At 49.9% G+C, this 23,664-nt stretch overlaps 1 protein-coding gene across 9 annotated transcripts in view; it reads right to left on the bottom strand.

Moving 5' to 3' along the window:
• Positions 1-23,451, bottom strand: part of RBM10 (RNA binding motif protein 10) — a 30,025-nt gene extending 6,574 nt beyond the window's left edge. For 4 of the 9 annotated variants that reach the window (XM_043569605.1, XM_043569608.1, XM_043569606.1 and 1 more), the window contains exons 1-7: positions 23,344-23,451; positions 21,238-21,379; positions 8,506-8,689; positions 6,827-7,057; positions 4,877-4,946; positions 2,868-2,941; positions 1,380-1,466 (exon numbers count right to left, since the gene is read on the bottom strand). In XM_043569605.1, the coding sequence (XP_043425540.1) occupies positions 1,380-1,466; positions 2,868-2,941; positions 4,877-4,946; positions 6,827-7,057; positions 8,506-8,689; positions 21,238-21,379; positions 23,344-23,413 (858 nt within the window). In that variant the 5' untranslated portion in view covers positions 23,414-23,451. Of the gene's footprint in view, positions 1-1,379; positions 1,467-2,867; positions 2,942-4,876; positions 4,947-6,826; positions 7,058-8,505; positions 8,690-9,093; positions 9,250-21,237; positions 21,380-23,343 lie in introns of those variants that run through there. The other 5 variants (XM_043569610.1, XM_043569611.1, XM_043569612.1 and 2 more) reach the window with 3 other exon arrangements.
• Positions 23,452-23,664: the final 213 nt, after the last annotated feature.

Here is a 23,664-nt window from a genome sequence, read left to right as displayed (position 1 = left end):
CCAGAAGTTTGCTTTGGTTTTGCTGGGAAGCTATGGCTAGCGAAGGGAACAAGAGATTTTCTGTAGCTGGTGTAGGAAGGTGAGGCCAGACAAAAGTCGAAGCTGGAGAGGGCAGGTGAAGTTAGATTATAGAGGGTGGTCACGCTTAAGTTCAGAGTTGGCGAGGTCCTAAGCAGAGAAGGAAGGATGTGGTTAGAGGTGGTTTCGAGGAATGTTACAGATGAGAGGATGAGAGAAAGAGGCAAGGCCAGAACAGCAGAAGAGGGGTCCACAGCGGGACAGAGCGTGTGACAACTGGTCTGGGTGGTGGGAATTGCAAGGGAGGGCATTTCTGTGATGGAAGTGACAGGACCTGGTGACCAAGAGGATGTGGGGAATAGAGGAGGGGAAAGGAGGGAGTTCCCTGCTTTTGAGGAGTCTCTGAAAATACAGGAGAGACACAGTGCCACTGTCACTTCATCTCTACCTCTGCAGAGACATCGGACACCCTACCTTCTGATAACACTTTCTTTTTAAACCAACGGTGCCACTCCCCTAGTAGGCAGAGTTCTTCTCGGGGAGCAAGTCGGGGCGTCTGCCAGCTCTCAGGATCACCGGCTGGCTATGGGGTCTCGGGCTGCCTTGGGGCTGCTTGTGAGGCTGGCCCCAGGGGAGACCTGAACCCAGGGTGGCGTCCGGGGCCCCTGTGATCAGGAGAGGCTCACCCACGGTGGCACCCCTTTGAGCCTCAGCTTCCTCGTAGGGAATACGACTCCAAGACCCCACAGCTTCTACCCTGGGCCTCTGGTGGACATGGCCTTGTCGGAGGGGCCATCAAGGTCGGGTCACCTGACTCAGGCTCTCACCATGCCCTGTGCTTTGTTTTGGGGGGGTATGGGCAGACATTAAAGGGTGCTAACCATGGACCAGGTGTCGTTCCAAGTGTCACCGTCTCATCGCCACACTGGAATCCTCCCAACCACCTCTGGGGAGAGGTGTCATCGTTATTCACATTTTAGAGAGGAGGAGAGCGAGGCAGATATCAAGGAGGATCCGAGAGGGTCTAATTCCAGCCAGTCTGGCTCAGAGGTCCACATTCTGACACACCGCATTGTGCCTCCACTGTCACTAGTTGGTCCCTTACATAAGTATTTGCTGAAAGCCCACTGGGACTTCAGCCAAGGCCGTACTACGTGAGGGCAGAGCCTGGCGCCAATGAGAGCCCAGTACGCACAGGCGGGCGGGTGGGTGGGTGGGTGGGTAGACGGCGAGGAACGGTGGCTACTTGAGCTCAGCCAGTCCTCGACGCCTATGCCACCCCCAGAGGCCCCAGGGAGACAGACGCTGCCGCCGCCGCCGCCGTCTCTATCCATGGCAACCGCTGCCCACCGCCCCTGTACCTTATTACACAGCCAGTCCTCATTGATCTTGGGCTTGGGGTCGCTGTAGTGCATGGACACCTTCTGGCCCAGGATGTTGAGGGAGTGCTGCGGGAAAAAGCAGAGCACAGTGAGGCCCGGGCAGCAGTGCCCCACGCACCGTTTCAGCACAGGAGAAGAGAGTGAGCGAGCCCTTCAGCTGGATGGATGAGGGACAGGGAACGGAGGGAGGTCGGAGAACGGACGAGGGAAGAAGGAAGGGAAGGAGGGAGGGAAAGCGCCACAGCCCTCGGGCGCAGCTGTTTGCTGCCTTTCCGGGCACGCGCACGCACACGTGAACACACGCCACCAGGCACACAGTGCTCGGCTGACCGACGCCTGCCGGACAGTGGGGGAAAACCCCCCACTCGGCCCTGATGCTGCCAGGCCACACCCAGGGCCAGCACTACACAGGCTACACTCGGGATGAGGGGGACAGGGAGGGGAGGGAGAGGAGGGGAGAGAAAGAGAGAGAGAGAGCGCACGCGCGCTAGTGCTGGAGAAGGGGAAAAAGAAAGAGCCATATTTAAGAGATGGAAGTTCCTGCTGTGAGGCTGTCTTCCCGGGGCTGGCTGGGTCCTGGGCCCACAGCATTAGGGCAGAGATGGCCCCAGGGCCGCCCTGCTGAGCCCTGCTTCCACCTCTTCTGCCCCTTCCTCCCCTGAGGCTTTCCTTCGGTGCCCCACACCAGTGAGCCGGGCTCTGGGTGGGTGAGCAGAGCAGGTCCTTGGGTCTCTGAAGGTCCCAAAGCTGCTGGGTGGGGAGACCGTGCCAGGCAGGGGAGCAGGCTCCCTTCCCTTCCCTAGAGCAGGACTCTCTGCTGAGAGGGCAGGTCTGCCAGCAGCAGAATGGGGCAAGCGGTGACTTCCGTGGAGGGGTTAGGTGCAGGGGGCGGGCCTGGGCACCTGAAGTGAGTTCTATCACATCTGACTGCTACTTTAGATCAACAGAGCAGTGCTGGCCGCTCACACCGAAATCAAAAGGCCGAACTCACATGCAGGGAGAGAGCTGGCCAAACGGGACTTGCCAGTTAGTGTGCCAACAGCTAAGTCCCCCAGTGGCTACGCTTCCAGTGGCACCTGAGAGTGGAACGAAGTCCTGGCTCTGCCTAACCCCTGAGCAGGGTGGTCCCCGGGGACTGGGAGCCTCGGTGGAAGAACCTCCCCCCGCCCCCAGCAGCCCTTTCTCCAAAAGCTCGGCTGGGAAGTGGAGGGGCAGAGCTAATAGCGTCTGGTAGGAAGGGGCCAGCGGTGAGTGTGGGCTCTTGATGGGAAGCCCGGTGGGTAGCAAGAGATGGGAAGAGGAGATAGTGAGGGTCAGGAAGGGGGAGAGAGAGAGAGGGGGCGGGGAGGGGGGATGGGACACAGGGCCACAGGGCAGGGAACTGTGTCCATAAGAATCAGGCGATGGGGAGCGCTCGATTACAAAGTAGTATTTGTTTGGGGGGGGGTTCAAGTGCGGCAAAGCAACCTGATTGGCTTCCATCCATCGTGTAGCGTCCTGCAAGTGACTAAACTCGACGAAGGCGAAGCCCCGGCTCTGACCTGGAGACAGCATTCAGATACAGACGCAGTGGGTTAGTCAACAGCTTTGGACACACGGCGTTCCCGGGGGTGGGACCCGAGGGGAGAGGACCAGGGGGGCAGAGAGGGAAGGGGGAAGAGAAAAAGAAGAAAGGGAGAGAGAGAAGTAATCAGAGAGAGAAAGACCAAGGAGTGGGAGGCAAGGCAGAAGGCCGGGAGGGGCAGGAAAGAAGAATGGGGGGGGGGGAGTGGGGAGGGAGGGGGAGAGGAGATAACACACACGCCAACTGGGAAGAAAGAGAGAGGAGCTCAGGCAGACCTGCCTGGAGTGACAGAGACAGAGAGAAGGAGCTAGGAGGGAAAGGGTACACGTAGAGGTCTGTCTCCTGAGAAGGAAGGAGGGCAGATGGGCAGGCTGTTGGCTCCACATGGGCCAGAATAAACACCTGAAGGGCGGGGCCCAGCACAAGGCTGGGGCACCCAGGAGGGGTCCTGTAACAAGTGCTTCATCAAAGAAACAAAAGAGAACCTGGGCCAGGCTGCTCCGTGAGGCTAGGAAGGCTCCAGGCCCATCAGGAACCAGGGGGAGTTGGGGATATGATGTCACCTCAGCCTCAGCACAGTAAGGGGATGTGGGCCTCAGGGAGCCTCACTCAGGGCCAAGCTAGGAAGATTATGGCCACCCACAGTGCAAGTCCTCCGAGACAGCAGGAGAATGGGGGCCAGGATTGGCCTGGCAGCCCTTAAAGAATCAGTGAGGGCCTGGGAGAAGCGCCCAGGGCTACAGAGGGGGCCACACCTAGGATACCGCCTATGGAGAGAGAAACCAGAACCCTGTCAGTGTGTGGCGTGGCTGAGGTGAAGCAGAGCAAGACCTATATGCTACCGAGAGACTCCAGGCCTGGCCAGGGCTAGGAAAGGGATCCAGGGCTTGAGGCCACAGGAAAACAGCTCCTCCTTTGGAGGTGTACACACAGGGAGGGCTTAGATGTGGAGGGTTTGGGGGGGGGGGCATGCTTGATCTCCAAAAGAGTGACTATTAGGATGCACAGGAGGATGAAATGGTATGATTTGGGGTGAGGTAGGGAGGGACGGAGGGGGGAAGAGGGAGAGAGAGGGAGAGTGAGGGGGAGAGAGAGAGAGAAGAAGAGAAATAAGGGGAGAGAGAGAGAGGGAAGGAGAGAGAGAGGAAAAGAGAAAGAGAGAAGGGGAGAGAGAGAGAGAGAAGGGGAAAGAGAGAGAGAAGGGGGGGAGAGGGGGAGAGAGAGAGAAAGAAAGATAGATAGATATGGAGGTGTGGGGAGGAGAGAGATTGAGAGATGGAGAGAGAAGCCCAGGCAGTGAAGCCCCACTGTGCCTGCCTTGGGAAGCCTGGGCCAGAGGTCCTGCAGAGACAACTCCCCCCCCACCACCCTGCTAATCTCAGGCCAGCTCCAAGCAGCCTGCAAGAGGGAGGGAGGGAGGGAAGAAGCAAGGCCAGGAATCCTGGCTGCTCCTTGGGATGCACCCTGGGAGAAGAGCCATCCCCTGCCTCCCCTCTCTTGGGACACGAGGGTGGGGCCGTGTCAGACCTACTGTCTGGTCACAGGCTGTTACCAGAAAAACGTGAGGGGGATTGAAGGGAGGGGAAGGAGAAGAAGGGAGAGGGAAGGGAGTATATGGGGGTGTTACCACCTCAGATACTCAGAATCCCAAAGAGGAGGTTCCCCGGAGCCTGGCCCTGGCCCTGCCCCCGGGGAGCACTCAGCTCAGCGCTGCACCCCCTCCCCAACAGCCCCGGAGCTGTGAGGAGGGTGGGTCGAGGGGAAGAGAAGAAGAGAGGGCACCCCAAGCTGCCCATGCCCAGCCATGGAGGGAAGGCAGGGCAGGGAGGGTAAGGGAGAAGACAGAAGCAGGAGGGAGACTGGAGGCTGAGGCTGGCCAGCAGAAGGGGAGGCACTGGGAACAAAAGCTCACCTGAGGATTTGTTCCGCATCAGCCGGACCTCCCGCGCTTGCACTCCGTGGGACTGCAGCTGGCCCCGGATCTGTACGGGGAGATACGGATTGGGGCAGGCTCAGCACACAGGGGACCCCTGAGGGGCTGCCCGTGAGTGATGTGCATGCACTGCCTCCCCTCGCTCTCTCGGGGCTCTTCCCCGAGGCGCCGTGGCCCCGGCCCCATACCAGTACCCGGTCTCGGCGCTCGGCCCCAGACTTGCAGAGAATGAGGGAAACGAAGGGGGCATGGTACATGGTACGAGGTGGGGCACGGCAGCACGGAAGACCCTCAGAGGCGAGAGCAACGAGAGAGCAAGCCAAGCGGAGCCCGCAGCTCAAGAATGGCCCAAGGGGCTGGTCTGATAACAGGCTTGGTGCAGCTGTGGGGAGGAGAGCTGGGACGCAGCTCTGGGACCGCCCTCCAGCTCACACCGAGACACCCAGGAAGCAAATACCAAAATGGGAGGGACTGGGTCTGGGCAGAGCCCAGCCACGCGCCCTAGGCCGTGGGCAGATCGGTACCCTGGGCAGAGACAAAAAGGTGTGCTCACAGGGTGTGCAAAGCTTCCTGGATGAAGCCAGAGGGAAGCTGTAGAGGCAATTTGGGGTTTGGGCCAGGTGAGGCAGGGTCTCTAGGCCAGTGGTGCCTCTCGCAGAAGCCTGGGAACACGTGCCAGGCATTCTCGGGTGGCGATCTTACTACCTCTGGGCCTCAGTTTCCTCATCAGGTGAAAAAGAAAGAAGCGCTCTCACTCTCGCGTGCGCTCTGTCTCTCTCTCTCTGTCTCTGTCTCTGTCTCTCTCTCTCTCTCTCACACACACACACACACACACACACACACACACACACACACAAGATCACGAGGACAGCGAACGTTCAGGGAGGGCTCTGGAAACAGCAAGAATGTGGCCTCTGGAATCCAGTTGCCCAGGTCCAGACCCCAAGTCCACTCTGCCACTCACGGGCTGAGGGACCTGGAACAAGCTGCTTCACTGCTGGGGGCCTGGCTTCCTCATCGGTAGGATGGAAACACACAGAGTGCCTTCCCCGCAGGGTGGCTGTGAGGAGTACATGAGACCTGGCATGTGGCCCGCCCTGTGATAAATCCCCAACACAGACAGCACGGAGCTACTGTCTGACCCTGAGCAGCGTGGCTGGGCCAGACTGGAGAAGCTCCCGAATACACACGTGGGATTTTCTCTTTGACAAAATGGGCAGCCAGTAGATTTCGAAGGGGAGCTGAGCAGAGAAATTGGCGGGGTCAGAGAGGAGAATCGGGGAGGCTAATGAGGAGGCTATTCTAGTGGCCCTCTGGGGTTTTACTGGGGCTCGTTAGGGAAAGTCTGTATGAGAAGGAAACAGAAGCAAAGGGAGGAACAGGGAAGGAAATATGAGAGAACTGAGCAGGGAGGCTGCCAGTAGCAGCAAAGGACATCAGAGAACATAGGGGTCTGTGGCCAGGCCACGGAGATCTGACGCTGCCGACAAGGGCGTGGGTGAGGGCATGGGGAGAGAACGTGAATAAAACCTCAGAAAACCCCATGGGGACCCTCCCCATCCCCAGGACTGCCGGGTCCTAAATCATCTCTGCCACCAGGAATACCTGGCTCTGGGCCTGGGGAGCATCTGGCCCTCAGTCAACACATGCAGAACGGACGGATGAGCAGTGGAATGTTCAGGAGGAATGCTCTGTTCCCTCCCACACCCCACTGCGGCAGCCCCTTGGCCAAGCCAGCCTATCCGACACTCCTCCCTTCCAGACCAGGAGAGGACAAGGGCCTGCCCAGAGGACGGATCAGTGCTGGGGGAAAGAAGGGATAAAAGGTGCTGAGTTCAGGGTGAGGGAGAAGCTGAGGGACCTGGAGGAGACCCAGCCTGGCCTCCTGCCCTGCCACCTGCCCAGGGCCACGAGGGGGGGGGCACGTACGTCATCCTCAGTGGCTGCCTGTGGCAGCATCCTCAGCATGACGATGTTACTGGCCTTCTCCTCCTCCTCCTCCTCCTCCTCCTCATCCTCCTCCTCCCCTTGCTCGGTCCGATAGTCCTGGTCCCGATAGTCGCCGTCTCGGGGGAAGCCTGGCGGGCCGGTGGGGCTGTGCCTGTGCCGCCGCCGCCGCCTACGCTGAGTCTCGGAGCCCGGGGAGGCCTCGTAGGAATCCTGGCCAACAGAATAAGACGAGAGACACCAGACGGGCAGTCAGTCTGGGGTGGGCCTAGGGGCTGGCCGCTGGCTCTCTGAGGCAGGCAGGCTCTGAAAGCCAGGGGTGGGCGGGCTCCGGCTAAAGGCTCAGGGCAAGCAAAATGGGTAAGCCCTGGACTGCAACCCTTCTGGGGTGGGACACTGTCCCCAGGATGCCTGTTGGGGGCTGCCTTGGTGGGGAGTGGGGAGAGGCTGGTGGCAGTCCTGCTGTGGGGGAGGAACTCCCACAGACAGGTGACCAGATACCGCTTAAACCTCCTTGGGTCTAGGGTCAGCACACTAAATCCTGCCCTGTTTCCCCCTCTTCCTCCCTTGCAGCTCAGCCAGTATGTGCTCAACTGTTCCTTGATATCTCATCCAGAGCCGGTCAGCAGGGGCTGGCAAAGGTGTGAGGGCCACAGCCCTGCCCCCAGTCCCGATCCTCTGTCTGGCCAGTCTTCTATCACCACCAGGCTCCCTCCTAACATGGTGTGGTCACTAAATTCTTGGGTGTCGCCCAAGCCATCCTTCCAGGACTAAGCAGGCCAGGCCAGGGTCCATACCCCTTCTGCCCTCAGGGAGACCAGATAACTCAGCGCTCCACTCCCACTCTTCCCACAGGGGCTACCCACGGCCCCCTGGTGCCCCAGAGACATCCAGGCACATATCACAGCTGCCACTGGGGAAACCTGGCTGCCCAGCAGAGTTCTTTGCACTGGACTCTCCCAGAAGGCAGCTGGTGGCTCACACTCTGTCCTCCAGGACTGACTTGCAATAGTACCTTTCCCACCCTGCTACATAGGAGACCTGCCTGCTTGCTTGGACCTGGGCCCGGACGGACTATCCTCTCAAAGTGGGGTTCCCCTAAGGCAAATCTGTTGCTTCTCCTCAGACGGTGAACATCACGCCTCCCCTCCTCAGGCTAGGGCTAACTACCCAACGTGGAACTGGCTACCCCCTGAGCTCAAAGGAGAGGCCCCAGAGGGTCTTTTCCTTTTGTGCAGGGGCTCTGCTGCCCCGGGACTGCCCACGGTTGGGCCTCCCAGGGCTGCTCTCTTTGGTGATATCCAGTTTCCCCATGGCCCTCCCAACCCCAGATGCTGGATCCCATGCAAGAGGCTGTTCAAGGGCCCCAAACTGGCTGGGAGCAGGCGGTAAAGGGCTTGCAGTGAACCGTGGACCCAACTGAACAACAGGGAAGAAGGGAGAGAGGTGATGGCCAGGGGCCCTCAGAAGCATAGAGCCAAGCATGTGGAAGTCAGGGAGACCCAACTTGGGAGAGAAGCCCTCAGAGAGGGGAGCAGGGACAGACCCTCCAGGTGAGACAAAGCCACTGAGCACAGTCTGAAGGTATGGGAGCCAAGAGCTAGCTGCACGTGGTGCTACAACCAGAGGCCCTGCAGGCACCTGTCCGCCCCGGTGCTCACCTCTGCACTCTGCTCCTCGGACGAGTCGTCATAGTCGTGCTTGCCCTCCTGGCTACCGTACTCGCGGGGATATGAGCGGTAGTCCATGTCCCGGTAGTCATGGTCTCGGCTGCGGCTCTCCCCCCCATCATCCTGCGAACGGTCAGTGGCTCCGTAGCGGCCAGTCCTATCCCCACGACCACCTCTGAGGGAAGGATAGGGAGGAATTAGAAGGCAGTCCTCTTGGGAAGGTGCAAGAGGTGAGGGGGGCTCCCACCCACTCACTCGCTCTAGACTCTTAGATCCCAATCCCGACAGGGGTCCCGAAATCCTGACTCCACAGCAAGGGGAGCTGGCTCCCACCTCTCAAACCCAATCCGCTTCCGCTTCCCTTGGCCACCTCCCCCAGCCCCTGCCCGGCTTCCTTCACAGGGCCCTCGGGTGTAGCCCTGGGGCCAGTCTCACCTCCACCAGGCCTCTCCCAGCTCATTCTCTACACCCCAAAGATAAGCAAGTGTTCCAAAAGCAAAGCCAATCAAGCCCAACCATCCACTGCACTCCCTTCAGTGGCTCCCTCTTATTTGGAAGATAAAACAACAAAATGCTCACCCAGATCCCGCAAGGTCTGCAGGGTATGTGGGGCAAGGTCTCTACTGACCTCTCTTCCTCTGCCCCACGTTGCACCGTGCTACCCTGCCCCTCTGTTTCACGGTCACCCCGTTAGCACTGGCAGCTGTTTTGTTGAAATTTCTTCTACTGCGATTACTATAAAATAATTATCTCAAAGTTGATTTCATGTGCCTTTTTTTTTAAAAAGATCTTATTTTTAAGTAATCTCTATATCGACTGTGGGGCTTGAACTTACAACCCTGAGATCAAGCATCACGTGCTCTACCACCTGAGCCTGCCAGGCATCCCTCATGTGCATTTCTTTGATGATTTAAAGAAGTACTAGACCATGTTCTGGGAAAGAGGGGACAACACCTAGAGGGTCCCCTGCCCTATTTCCCAAAGCTTAGCTTAGTACCTGGTACTTAGTGGGTGTCCAATAATTGTTTGATAAAATAATGATTTAAAAAATGTTCTAAAAGCAACCAATACAGGTTCACCTAAAACAAGAAAAAACAGGGCGCCTGGGTGGCTCTGTCGGTTAAGCGACTGACTTCGGCTCAGGTCATGATCTCACAGTTCATGGGTTCGGGCTGACAGTTCAGAGCCTGAATCCTGCTTCGGATTCTGTGTCTCCCTCTCTCTCTGCTCCTCCCCCATTCACATTCTATCTATCTCTCAAAAATAAATAAACGTTGAAATAAACAAAGAAAAAACAGACATGACCATAGACTACTGCTAGCAGGTCCCAATCCTGGTCAGGAACAACAGTTTTAGAATGTCCTTTATCAGGGGCGACTGGGTGGCTCAGTCGGTTGAGTGTCCGACTTTGGCTCAGGTCATGATCTCACAGCTCATGAGTTCGAGCCCCGCTATCAGGCTCTGTGCTGACAGCTCAGAGTCTGAAGCCTGCTTCAGATTCTGTCTCTCTCTCTCTCTCTCTCTCTCTGCCTCTCCCCAATCACACTCTTTCTTCTTCAAAAATAAACATAAAAAATTTTTTAAAAAAAGAATGCCCGTTATCAACACCACTATGAACACCATTTTAAAATACTAATTGAACCAAATAAGAGAATAAAGAAAAATGGTTAAAAGCTGGAAAAGAAAGGTAAGATTACCATTATTTATAAATGATATAGGGATATGCCTACAAAGCCTAAGAGAATCAACTGAAAAATGATTATAAACAATAAATCAGTAAGAATGCTGGGTACAAAAGTAATATGCAGAAATAAATACATTGCCTGTATTCGAGGAGCCACCATTTAGAAATGGGAAGATCCCAGGGCACCCGGGTGGCTCAGTTGGTTAAGCGTATGACTTCAGCTCAGGTCATGATCTCACAGTTGTGAGTTCGAGCCCTGCATCAGGCTCTGTGCTGACAGCTCATATCCTGGAGCCTGCTTCGGATTCTGTGCCTCCCTCCCTCTCTGCCCCTCCCCGTCTCGCGCACTGGGGCGCGCACACTCTCTCTCTCAAAAATAAAAAATAAAATCATTCAAAAAAATTTAAAAAAAAAAGAATGTAAAGATTCCAAATATAACTAAACCAAAAAGGTTAATTACACAAACACAAGATTTTATGACTATACTTCACACATATAAACCTGAATATGTTTAAAATGGGTCAAAGATTTGCAAGGACACGGACGGAGCTAGAGTATAATGCTAAGCAAAATAAGTCAGTCAGAGAAAGACAAATATCATATAATCTCACTCACATGTGGAATTTAAGAAATAAATCAAACAAGCAAAGGGAACAAAGAGAGACCAAGCAAGAAACAGACTCTTAACTATAGAGAACAAACTGATGGTTACAGGAGGGGGGGGGGGAATAAGGGGTGGGGATTAAAGAGTACGCTTCTCATGATGAAAAAAAATTTAAAGGGTCGCCTGGGTGGCTCAGTTAGTTAAGTATCCGACTTTAGCTCAGGTCATGATCTTGCGGTCCATGGGTTCGAGCCCACGCCAGGCTCTGTGCTGACAGCTCGGAGCCTGGAGCCTGCTTCGGATTCTGGTTTCCCTCTCTCTCTGCCCTTCCCCTGCTCTCTCTTTCTCTCTCAAAAACAAATAAATGTTAAAAAATGTCTTTTAAAAAATTTAAAAAATCAGGAAAATGTGAAAAGAAATGCACTGTCCCATGGTAAAAACAATAATGATAAAAATAAAATGGGTAAAAAATTTAAATGGAAGAATTGAAACCATAAAAGTAGAAGAAAACATGAGATGATTTCTAGATAATCCTGAAATGGGGAAAACTATGACCCAAATCCGGAAGCCATAGAAGATGATTAAAGTTGACTATATAAAAATAAAACACTTCTGCCTGGAAAAGAAAACCATCATGAGTCAAGTCAGGACAAACTAACTGGGAAAGAGTATGGGAAGAGAAAGAGGAACAGAATTCACAGAAAAGAAATACAGATGATTTATATTTGAAAAGGTGCTCTATCTCATAATGAAGGATGGAAATTAAAACCACACCAGATAGGGGGCACCCGGCTGGCTCAGTCGGAAAAACGTGTGACTCTTCATCTTGGGGTCGTGAGTTCGAGCCCCATGTTGGATGTAGTGATGACTTAAGTAAATAAATAAACTGAAAAAAAACCTACACTGGATAGGCCATTTAAAAATAAACGTTCAAAATTTACTTTTGTAGGGGGGGCCTGGGTGGCTCAGTCAGTTAAGTGTCTGACTCCGGCTCAGGTCATGATCTCATGGCTCGTGGGTTCAAGCCCCCCGTCGGGCTCTGTGCTGACAGCTCGGAGCCTGGAGCCTGCTTCGGATTCTGTGTCTCCCTCTCTCTCTCTCTCTCTGCCCCTCCCCTGCTCACACTCTGTCTCTGTCTCTCTCTCAATAAATATTTTTAAAAAATTTTTAAAAAACACGAAAACTTAAAAAAATAACATCTATTTTTGTATGTTTTTAAGTCATTTTTATTTTACCACAAAGTACATTCATGATGCTGTTGCAGTCATCACCACTATTTCCAGAACCTTTTCATCATCCCAAACAGAAACTCTGGACTTTGCTAAACAACAATCGATAACTTCCCACCTGCCCTACAACTGCCAGTCTACTTTCTGCCTAGTCTAGGTACCTCATATAAGTAGAGTCATATGTGTCCTTTTGTGTTTGGCCTATTTCACTTAGCATAATGCTTTAAAGGTTCATCTACGTTGTAGAATGCATTGGAATTTCATTCCTTTTTATGGCTAGATACGTAAATGCGTATGCATGTATGTACGTACGTACGTAAGGCATATACATTCATCTGTTGATGGCCACCTGGGCTGCTTCCACCTGCTGGTTGTTTTGGATGTTGTGAAGAATGCTGCTAAGAAAACTGGTATGCAAGTATCTGTTTGATTCCCTGCTTTCAATTCCTTTGGATAAACACCCAGGAGTGGGGTTGCTGGACCATATGGTAGTTTTAGATTTACTTTTCTGAGGAACCTCCGTACTGTGTTCCACAGCAGCTGCGCCGTTTACATTCCCATCAGCAGTGCACCCAGTTTCCAGTTTCTCTACATCCTCACCAACACTTGATATTTTCATCTGTTCAAGTCTTTTGTCCCTTTGTGAATGGAGTTTTTCTGTGCTGTTGTAGGAGCTCTTTATATATTCTGGGTGTTAATCTCTTATCAGATATAGGATTTGCAAATACATTCGCCCATTCTGTGGGTTGTGTTTTCATTCTCTTGAACAATGTCTGTGGATGTGCTTAAGTTTCTAATCTTGATGAAGTCAAACTTTATGTTGAAATGATTTTAGATTTACAGAAAAGTTCAAAGATAATAGAATTCTCTTATACCATTCACCCAGCTTCCCCTAATGTAAGCAGGGGACAACAAATGTGATCATGCTGCATTTGTCAAAACTAAGAAGTTCACTAAATTACAAACTTAATTAGGATTTCACCTGTTTTTCCACTACTATCCACTTTCTGTTCCAAGATCGAATCCAGGATACCACACTGCTTTTAGTCATCATGCACCTTTAGTCTCCTCTGGCGCATGAAAGTTTCTTAGTCTTGCCTTGTTTTTTTTTTATGACCTAGAGAGGTTTGAAGAGCACTGGCCAGGTATTTTGTAGAATGTACCTCCACTTGGGTTTGTCTGTCGTGTTCTTGTGATTAGACTTGAGATTATGGAGGCTGTATTTTTTTGGGAGAATACAAGAGAGGTGATCTGCCCTACTGATGGCACTGTATAAGGGGGCACATGGTATCAACATGGTTAATCACTGGTGATGCTGACCTTGATCATGTGGCTGTGGTGGGGTCTGCCAGGTTTCTTCACTGTAGTTTCTCTTTTTCCCTTTCTACACTCTGTTCTTTAGAACTGAGTCCCTAAGACTAGCCCACACTCAAGGGGTGTGGGGGGGGATTAAGCTTTGCCTCCTGGAATGGGGAGTATCTACATATATTATTTGGAATTCTTCTACATGGAAGATTTGTGATAGAACGTTTCTAATGCAACATATATGCAGAAGTCCAAATGTTTGACAACACACTGTTGGTAAGGCTGTATGGGAAACAGGCACTCTCCTATTGCTGGTAGGAGTGAAAATGGAACAGTCCCTACGGAGGAGAATTTGGCAATGGCTGGCAAAACGAAAAACCTACCCTCTAACCCCCAATTCTCCCGGAAATTTAATGTACCAATACACTTGCACACATACAAAAACATCATTCAATAGAGTTCTATTTATAACAGCAGATGACAAGAAACTTACAAGAGTCAGGAAAATTCTGTTAAAAAAAAAGACTAATGAGGGGGAGAGGAGCCATGCCAGATATTAAAACATATTATATACAAAGGTGGCAAAATTGGAGCACAAATGGACGGATCAGTGAAGTGGAACAGAGTCCATACTATACAAAAACACACATGGAAATTCAGAGTAAGCCAAAGGTTGCATTTCAAATGAACAAGGGGAAAATGGATTAGTCAATAAATACCAGTTGCAACAACTGTCTGGCCCAGAGATCAGCAAACTACAGCCAGTGGACCCAATCCAGTCACCTAAATAAAGTTTTCTTCAACACGGTTATACCCGTTCACACACATACTGTCTGTGACTGTTTTCAGCCGAGTAGCTGTGACAGAGACCGTGTGGTCTGCAATGCCAACGATATTTACTATCAGGTCCTTCACAGAAATTTAAGAAAATAAAGTTTGTTCATCTACCTCACTTCTTATACCAAGTAAATTCTAGATGAATCAAAAATGTAAATCCCTGAATAGAACCCGTAAAAACATTAGAAAGAAAACAGAAGATAAAAATTAATCACCCCAAGAATGGGGAAGGCCTTTCTAAGCAAGACAAAACCCTGAAGTCATAAAAAAAAAAAAAAAAAACTGATAAATCTGGCTTTGTAAAAAGTTAAAAATATGTTTAAAAATACCATAAACAGGGGCGCCTGGGTGGCTCAGTCGGTTGAGCGTCCGACTTCAGCCAGGTCACGATCTCGCGGTCCGTGAGTTCGAGCCCCGCGTCAGGCTCTGGGCTGATGGCTCAGAGCCTGGAGCCTGCTTCCGATTCTGTGTCTCCCTCTCTCTCTGCCCCTCCCCCGTTCATACTCTGTCTCTCTCTGTCTCAAAAATAAATAAATGTTAAAAAAAATTAAAAAAAAAAAATACCATAAACAAATACACATGTCACAAAGCAAGCATGGTAAAATATTAACGGTAGAATCCAGTGGATGGGTATAGAGGTATTCACTATGAAATTCTTTCAACGTTGTTGTTTGAAATTTTGTAATAAAATACTAGAAAAACACCATAAAGCTCAAAGATAATTAACAAATGGGGAAAATAAAACATTTCCAGCTATCTGGTTGGTTTCCAGTTTTTCCCAATTTTTTGTTCATTTATTCATTCAACAAATATTAATGTAACATTTGCTATGCATTGAGCACTGTTCCAGGTGCCAGGGATACTGCTGTGAATAAAATGAAGTCGCTGTCCTCGTGAGCTTGCTCGGAACCCACAACTGTTTTTTTATGATAAATGCCTGGACAAGAAGTAGCTGGTGTGAGTGGTGTATGTTTAAGGTTTTTGGTATGAGCAATATGTCTTCATGTTTGCTCACCACAGTTATCCCTCAACAGTTGAACTCTAGTCATCAGAATTTAAGAACTGAACAGAGCTGAATAAATGTTCAGATGAAATCCTGAACTGTGACATTCAGCATCTAAGCCACATCAATTTGCGTATCGAACTCTTGCTATCTAAACTCGGGAACAGAACGGATTTGGACAGTAAAAGATACTTTTCATTGGCCACAGAGCACTTTGACTACACATCTTCCAAAGACAGAGCCTGTTCACAATGCATTTCTACGAAGGTGGACTGAACCATGTGAGGACCTCCACAAAATGAATATATTTCTGAAAAACATAAACTGCCAAAATTGGCAAAAGAAGTAGACAAAACCATCATCAAAAACTCAGGCCCTTTTAAAGCTGAGTTTTACCGAGCATTCAAGGGACAGATAATTCTTGTACATGTTCCTCCAATAAAGAGAGAAATGGCAAAAGCTGCCCAAATCATGCCATAAGGCTATGTTGGCTCAATGTCAGATGAATACTAGAGAAGGGAATCATAGGACCACTTTACTGAGGGACACAGATGCAAATATCCTAAATGATATAGCATCTAATCAAACATAACTTTTATTTAAAAAAATTTTTTTTAATGTTTATTTTTGGGAGAGAGACAAAGTGTAGGTGGGGGAGGGGCAGAGAGAGAGAGAGAGAGAGAGAGAGAGAGGGAGGGAGGGAGGGAGAGAGGGAGAGAGAGAAACATACACACACAATCTGAAGCAGGCTCCAGGCTCCGAGCTGTCAGCACAGAGCTGGATGCGGGGCTCAAACTCACAAACCGTGAGATCATGACCTGAGCCAAAGTCGGATGCTTGACCGACTGAGCTACCCAGGCACCGCAAATAGAAATGTTTTAAAAACACAGATATGAGGGGGCACCTGAATGGCTCAGTTGGTTAAGTGTATGACTCTTGATTTTGGTTCAGGTCATAATCTCACAGCTTGTGCGTTCCAGCCCGCATCGGGCTCTGTGCTAACAGTGTAGAGCCTGCTTGGTATCCTCTCTCTTCCCTTCTCTCTCCCCCACTGCCCACTCTCTCTTTCTCTCTCTCAAAAATAAACTTTTAATAAAATGAAAAATAAAAACACAAATATTAAAAAATCATTTTCCTGCCAAAATTTCATGAATAAGCCTCAGAAAAACTCAAATTCAGAAACATCTACAAAGCAAATGATCTGTACTCTTAAAACATATCAAGGTCACAAAAGAAAAAGAAAGACCAAGTACCGAGGAACAGTTCCAGATTAAAGGGAACCACAAATACAAAGGAGCTCCATGCAGTGCACGATCTTGGATTAGATCCTAGTCTAGGGAACAAATGCAATAAAGGACAAGGGATGACATCTGAATATGGACTTTTGTCCTTGGTTCGTTCCAAGGTTTGGGCACCAAAATAAAAATACGAATGTGGACTTTTACAGGAAAGTATTATAACAATGTTCAATTTCCTGATATTCGTAAGTGTACTGTGGTTATGGAAGAGAGAGTCCTTGTTCTTTTTGGGTTTTTTTTAGATTTTTTAAAATGTTCAGATATTATTTTTGAGAGAGAGCGAGCATGAGTGGGGTAGGGGCAGAGAGAGAGGGGGACAGAGGGGCTCGAACTCACGAACCGTGAGATCACGACTTGAGCCAAAGTCCGACGCTTAACCGACTAAGCCACCCAGGTACCACGAGAAAGTCCTTGTTCTTAGAACATACGTGTAGTACATAAAGGCCATGTCTACCACTAACTCGTATGATTCAAAAAGAAAATGTTGTCTATATATAGATAAATGGATATATATTTGTATTGAAGTGGGGGGAGAAAGGGATGGGAGGAAGAGATGGTGAGGCATGTAGGTAGATAAAACGAGTGTGGCAAAATGTTTACAGTTAGTGGTTCTGGGTAGATGATATAAAGGAGTTTACTGTACTTGCAACTTTTCTGAAAATTGGAAATTTTTTCAAAATAAGAAGTTAGAAACATACACACCATGATTGAGGAGGGTATACCTCAACAATGGCAAGGATATAATTTATTTTTTTAATTTATTTTTATTTTTAAATGTTTATTTATTTTTTGAGAGCGAGCAAGCAAGACAGGGAGGGGCAGAGAGAGAGAGAGAGAGAGAGAGAGAGGGAGAGAGAAAGCCCAAGCAGGCTCTGTGCTGTCAGCGAGGAGCCTGACACGGGGCTTGAACTCACTCACAAACCATGAGATCATGACCTGAGCTGAAACCAAGAGTAAGACGTTCAACCAACTGAGTCACCAAGGTACCCTGGCAAGGATGTAATTTAATGTGATTTATGAAACTGACGGGCAGATGGAAAAAAAAGGATGTAATTATGAAGTTGAATTCTCATTTCCAATCAATCTTGGCAAACGAAGATTAGAGAATTTTCTTGCTTTATTAAAGGCTATATTTTAAAAGCCTACAGCACACATCCGATTTGATGCCTAAGCAGAAAGGGCTGCTTATTGGGCCAGGAATGAATGCCTATCTGCAGATGCCCTTTATGAGAAAAAAAAATAAACTGCATTGTTTAAGCCATTATTCTTTGGATTTTCTGTTATAATCTGCCAAAATGAATCTTAATTTGTGCACCTAGCATCACTGAGACTATTTAATGTGGTACTTAACTAAAGTCCTAGACAACGTTGTAAGTGAAGAAAAAGAAGTTAAGTGACAGAGTTGATTTGTATACAGCACGACCAACTGCTTACTTAGAAAGACCATCAGAATCGACAATGAGTAATTAGAAATAACAAGAGAATACAGGGATAAGAGAACTTACAAAAAATCAACAGCTTTCCTCTACCCCAGCAAACACCAGCTTGGAAAATATAAAAGAAAGTAAGATGTCCATGAAGACTAGTGAAGCACGTAGAAATTATGCAAGACTTGTGTTTTCATTTATTCAAATTTGTATGTCCTTTAAACAAATTTTAAAATATTCTCCATTCATGGGGCACCTGTGTGGCTCAGTCAGTTAAACATCTGACTTCGGCTCAGGTCATGAGCTCACGGTTCATGGGTTTGAGCACCCATTGGGCCCTGTGCTGACAGTTCAGAGCCTGGAGCCTGCTTCGGATCCTGTGTCTCAGTCTCTCTCTGCCCCAACCCCACTTGCATTCTGTCTATCTCAAAAATAAACATTTAAAAAATTCAAAATAAATAAACATTAAAACAAAATTCTCCATACAGGGCTTGGATGAGATTACCACTTAACAAAGATGACAGTTCTCCCCAAATCAATATATAAATACAATGCAATCTCAATCAAAAAAATTTTTTTTTAATTTTTTTATATCTATTTTTTGGGGAGAGAGAGCAAGCTGGGGAGGGGCAGAGAGAGAGGGAAAGAGAAATCCCAAGCAGGCTTTGCACTGTCCGCACTGAGCCCGATGCCGGGCTCGAACTCATGAACCGTGAGATTATGACCTGAGCTGAAAACCAAGAGTCAAACGCTTAACCAACCGAGCCATCCAGGCACTCCTCAATCAAAATTCTTGAATGTTTTTGAGGGACTTTAATATCTTTTTTATATAGTTTCCACAAATGGCTAAAATCAACTTTGATAAATAAGGGAGCAAAGTGGGAGCTAAGTAAGAGATTCTATAAAGCTGTAATGATAAAAACAGTAAGGTTCTGGGATGAGAATAAGCAAATAGACCAATGAAACAAATCAGATCACATAAGACAGATCCATGTATATGAGGGAACTTGAAATGAGACGAGGCACTCCAAATCAATAAAGAAAAAAATGGACTATTTAAAAGGCGGTACTGGGAAAACTGCCCACTATATGGAGGAACACAAAACCAGAACATACCTTATATCATATTCAGAAATGTACTCTAGGTGGTGTTAAAAACTTGAATGTGAAAGGGGAAACTAGAGAGTGCAATCTTTGTGATCCAGAGGTAGGAACAGAAAAGATTCTGAAAGCACAGATTGTAAGACAAAAAAAAAGAAAAAAAAAAAAAGATGAATTTTACAGGTATCCATGCTTTTTTTTTTATTTAAAAATTTTTAATGTGTATTTTTGAGCGAAAGAGTGCGAGCAGGGGAAGGGCAGAGAGAGAGAGGGAGACAGAATCTGAAGCAGGCTCCAGGCTCCGAGCTGTCAGCACAGTGCCCAACGCGGGGCTCGAATCCACGATCCTAACCATGAGATCATGATCTGAGCGGAAGTTGGCCGTTTAACCGACTGAGCCACCCAGGCGCCCCAAGGTATCCATGTTTGAGGGAATCATTAAGTAAAAGGCAACAGGCACACCCGAAGGTGTCCTTGGGACCAATTAGAAGAAAAGCACGAATATACACATGGCAGTAGAGGCAGATCTTAAAAATGCAGTCAGTGCCGAGTAATACAAAGTTCAGGAAACAAAATGAAAACCGTAGCTCTCTGCCATTTGTGTAAACTGAAAACACAGACACTGTGCTACCTATTTTAGAAGGATACGTTTCGAAAAGGACAGAGCAGCTGCCTACAGCTATGGGAATTGGAAATAAAAAGGAAAAACCAAATATGGCAAGAGAAGGCTCTGTACTGACCTACGATAGGAACCTACCGAAAAGGTATGATTCACTCAAACCTCTGCAGTTGAGGTCCTTTGAAAGCCAGAAGACAGACAATGGCTTTAACTGGTTATAAAGTCTGAAGCAAGTATGTCACCTACTCAAACTCAGAAACTGCCAGAAGAGCATTTCAGTGAATACAATCCCAAACTGAATGCTTTCAAAAGACATTTTTTAAGCAGACTGAATAGCACTAGATGATGACCACATCACAAATTTGGGCTTACTTTTCAGAAAACATTTTTAAAGGGGGTAGTGGAAGAAGAAACCTTTTGTAAGGCATTTAAAAAAATTATTTCCTCCATGACTTTTTATAAATCTACTTTTTTTTTTTTAAATCTACTGACTCTTAATAGAGACTTTCTTAGGAGCATTAGGTCTACTTTCCTGTGCAATCTTAAAATGTCAAGAATAAGTCATCTGCATTAGAATCAACTGGAGTGATCCACCAGGATGGTGAGGGCATTTTACAAAGTGCCTCGTTTCCTGTTCTACTAGAGTTTAAAAATAACCATACGAAGAAAATAAATAAAATAAAAATAACCGTACTAGAGTGTTCCATTCCAAGACAAGTATCACACAAGCTTTAGCCCACCCTGTCCCTGAAGTCTCCTGCTATCTGACCTGGCTTGCCCTATACTTGTCCGGCACAAAATTCCTGACTCTGAGGGCATCACTCCCGTTCATTCCTCCAACCCAAAGCTGCAGCCCACGCCTCTCCCCTGAGAATCCACAGGCCCTTACAAGCCACCACCACCCATCTGCCACCCACCTCTGCTTCTCCTCCTGCAGTGGCTGTCCACACCTTGGTGAATGGCACCATACACCTCAGTTACCCAAAATGGAAACCTGAGCATCAGCCTCCATTCCTCCCTTTCTCTTGATCCCTTTCCAACTTCACAACCAACTGTGGTACCTATACAGCTGGGTTTTTTTTAATTTTTTTTAAACGTTTGTTTATTTTTGAGACAGAGAGAGACAGAGCATGAATGGGGGAGGGGCAGAGAGAGAGGGAGACACAGAATCGGAAGCAGGCTCCAGGCTCTGAGCCATCAGCCCAGAGCCCGACGCGGGGCTTGAACTCATGGACCACGAGATCGTGACCTGAGCTGAAGTCGGACGCTTAACCGACTGAGCCACCCAGGCGCCCCTATAGAGCTGTTTTTTAATCACTTGTAAACTGTGTGGTCTCCCTTGTGAGACCCTGAGTAAGAAGGCTGCAGTCTTATCTGTCTCATTCACCACTGCATTCCCAGAGCCTAGCACAGGTCCTGGCTCACGACAGGTGCCAAGTAAATGTTCGCTGAAAAGAAACCAATCATCTGCTGCACTGTTTCCTCTGCTCGGAAGCCCCCTCCTGGCACCTTCCTGGATCAATTCTTTTTTTTTTTTTAATTTTTTTTTTCTGGATCAATTCTTTATATGGGGATAAGCCTAGGATGCTTGGTAGGGGTGGGAGTGGGTAACTCACCGTCTTTCATACTCCATGTCCTGATAGGGCCTGCGGGGGCTGCTGGGGCCCCTCCTCAGCCGCTGGCTCCGTTTCACTTCCCAGCCACCCCCGCTGCTGCCACCATGATCTGCCAGCCTGGGTGATGCCTCCTGCAGGGACTCTGGAGAGAGTAGAAGGAAGAAAGGGGTCAAGGCAGTTGGGGCCTCCTTGAAAAACCCTTGCTCGCGCGGCTCTCTGCTGTCCCTTAGCCCAGGGACATTATTTCCCAACTTCCTAGTGTTCCTATGGACCAGGGTGGGAAGGCAGCCCCTACCTGGCCTGCTCCTTCCTCTCCCCACAAACGTGAGGCTAGAACCCACCACCCTAGAAATAGCAAGGCCAGGGGCACCCAGCTGGTTCAGTTAGTAGAACATGCAACTCTGGATCTCAGGGTTGTGAGTTCAAGCCCCATGTTGGGCGTAGAGCTTACTTAAATAAAATAAAATAAAACAGAAAAAGCAAGGCCCTCAGCAGAGAGGAAGCATCCTGCAGAGAGACTTGGTGGTGCCACCTATTCTGTGATCAGGGCTTTGCCATCTGAGACTGGTAGATGAGACCGAGCCTGGAGCTACCTGCCCAGGGGGCTCTCAGTGCTGGATGACCTGTCTGAGGTCAGGCATGTTAGGCTGGGAGGCAAGACCTCACAATGGGAGTCCTAGGCACCCACCAGGCTCCTTCCATGCCCCCCCACTCCCCGCTCAGTGCCATTGCATCCTCCCAACAAGATGTTGGCTGTCCCCTACAAGACAGCAGGAGATCATGAAAGGCCCAGAGGGTAAAGGGGCTAACTTGGCAGTGAGACAAATGCCGCCTCCCCGGGCTCCTGGCCAACGCAGCTTTGGCCTTTACTCGGCAACTGGCTCAGCCTCGAGCCCTGTCTCTTATGTGCAGCCAGGTCCCAAGGTGGTTCTCTCCCTAGGGCTCTGGGCCCAACTTATTCAGAGGCGAAAGGAGTCCTTTTGAGGCTGTTTCCAACCACTGTGCTGTTCTGCTGGGATGGAAGGGCAGTCGCCTCACCCAACCCCCAAGCCTGCCATGAGAACTAAGTAAGTCCTGTGAGCCACGTGACCTGGCCAGGGGTCACCAAGAAGTATCCCAGAATCTTCAGGCCCCACCCTCTGAGCAGGAATCAGGCAAAGCCAGGCGGTAACAACACTTGCCCAACACTTCGTTGCCACCACACCTTTCTCCGTGTATACACACAACCAATTTTCCCTTCCTCCTCAAGCCACAGGGAACCAGAGTTACCTGCTCCCAGATGGATAAGAGTTACGATCACAACCAGGGGTCCCAGTGGATGCGAGCCAGATAGAAAACCCTCAGTAGACTCTGGCAAGGAGGTCAGAGTCACACACCGGTATCCACGACAGATAGCGACCAAAGTCACAGACAGCAGCCCCAACTAACTACGGGCCAAAAATCACAAGGCAGGAACCCACAACGAATACCAGCCATAATCACACACTGAGGCCCTCTTTCAAAAGATGAGCGTCAGAGTCACAGACCCGAACCCCTTCTAAAAGAAGTGGCTATAAGTCATGCACACATTCCTTGCACTCCCTCCCCACCTAGCAAGTGGGTTAGGGCCAGTCGCAAGACGACTCCCTATGGATAAGGACCCCTCCCCATGGATAAAGACCTGAGTTACAGCACGTACTCCAAGGATAAAGACCAGAGTCACACGGACGTCTGCCCTCCCCCCCCCCCCCACCCAAGAATAAGGACCAGAGCCACAGAATACTCCCCCATAGACCGGTAAGTACCGAAGTCACACAGAGCAAACAGCACACCCTCTCCCGTGTGCATAAAAACATGGGCCTCCCCACGGATAAAGTTCGGTGTCGCAAACAGCCACAGAAGCCCACTCAAATCAGTCCCTCCCTTCCCCCAACCCGCGTGCACCCATCCTGTGCCCCAATCGCGCACGCGCCTCCGTTCCCAAAACGGGGGGGGGGGGGGGGAGAGACACCCCCTCCCGAGTTCAGGCCATGCACGCATCTCTCGGTCCCGCGCGTGGCCCAGGCCCACGTCCCGCAGTCCGCCCACACGCCTCCTCTCCGCACCCGCCCGCCCCCGGCCCCTTACCTCCGCCCCCACGACCAGCGGCGACGCTCACCTTCTCGGCCCGGGCTGTCAAGGGAGGGCTCCCGGACATCACCTCTGCGCGCCGCCACCTCCTCCAACTCTCCCAGCTCAGCCGGGGCCGGCCCGCACCAGCGTTAAGTCTGAGGCTGGAAGCAAGAGGGCGGAAGAGCGGGGAGGGGAGAAGCGCCAAGCGCGCTACCCTCCCCAGGAAACCCACTGCCGCCTACTCCCAGCCGGCCGCAGTCACCAGCACAAAATGGCGACGACGAGAAGGGAGCCGGCGCTTCGACCACCATCCACCTACTAAGGGAGCGCGCTCTG

This window comes from Prionailurus bengalensis, chromosome X (assembly GCF_016509475.1).
Source record: "Prionailurus bengalensis isolate Pbe53 chromosome X, Fcat_Pben_1.1_paternal_pri, whole genome shotgun sequence".
Taxonomy (NCBI): Eukaryota; Metazoa; Chordata; class Mammalia; order Carnivora; family Felidae; genus Prionailurus; species Prionailurus bengalensis.
The sequence above is the reverse complement of the archived record's forward strand: the minus strand, read 5'-3'. Positions and strand labels throughout refer to the sequence as shown.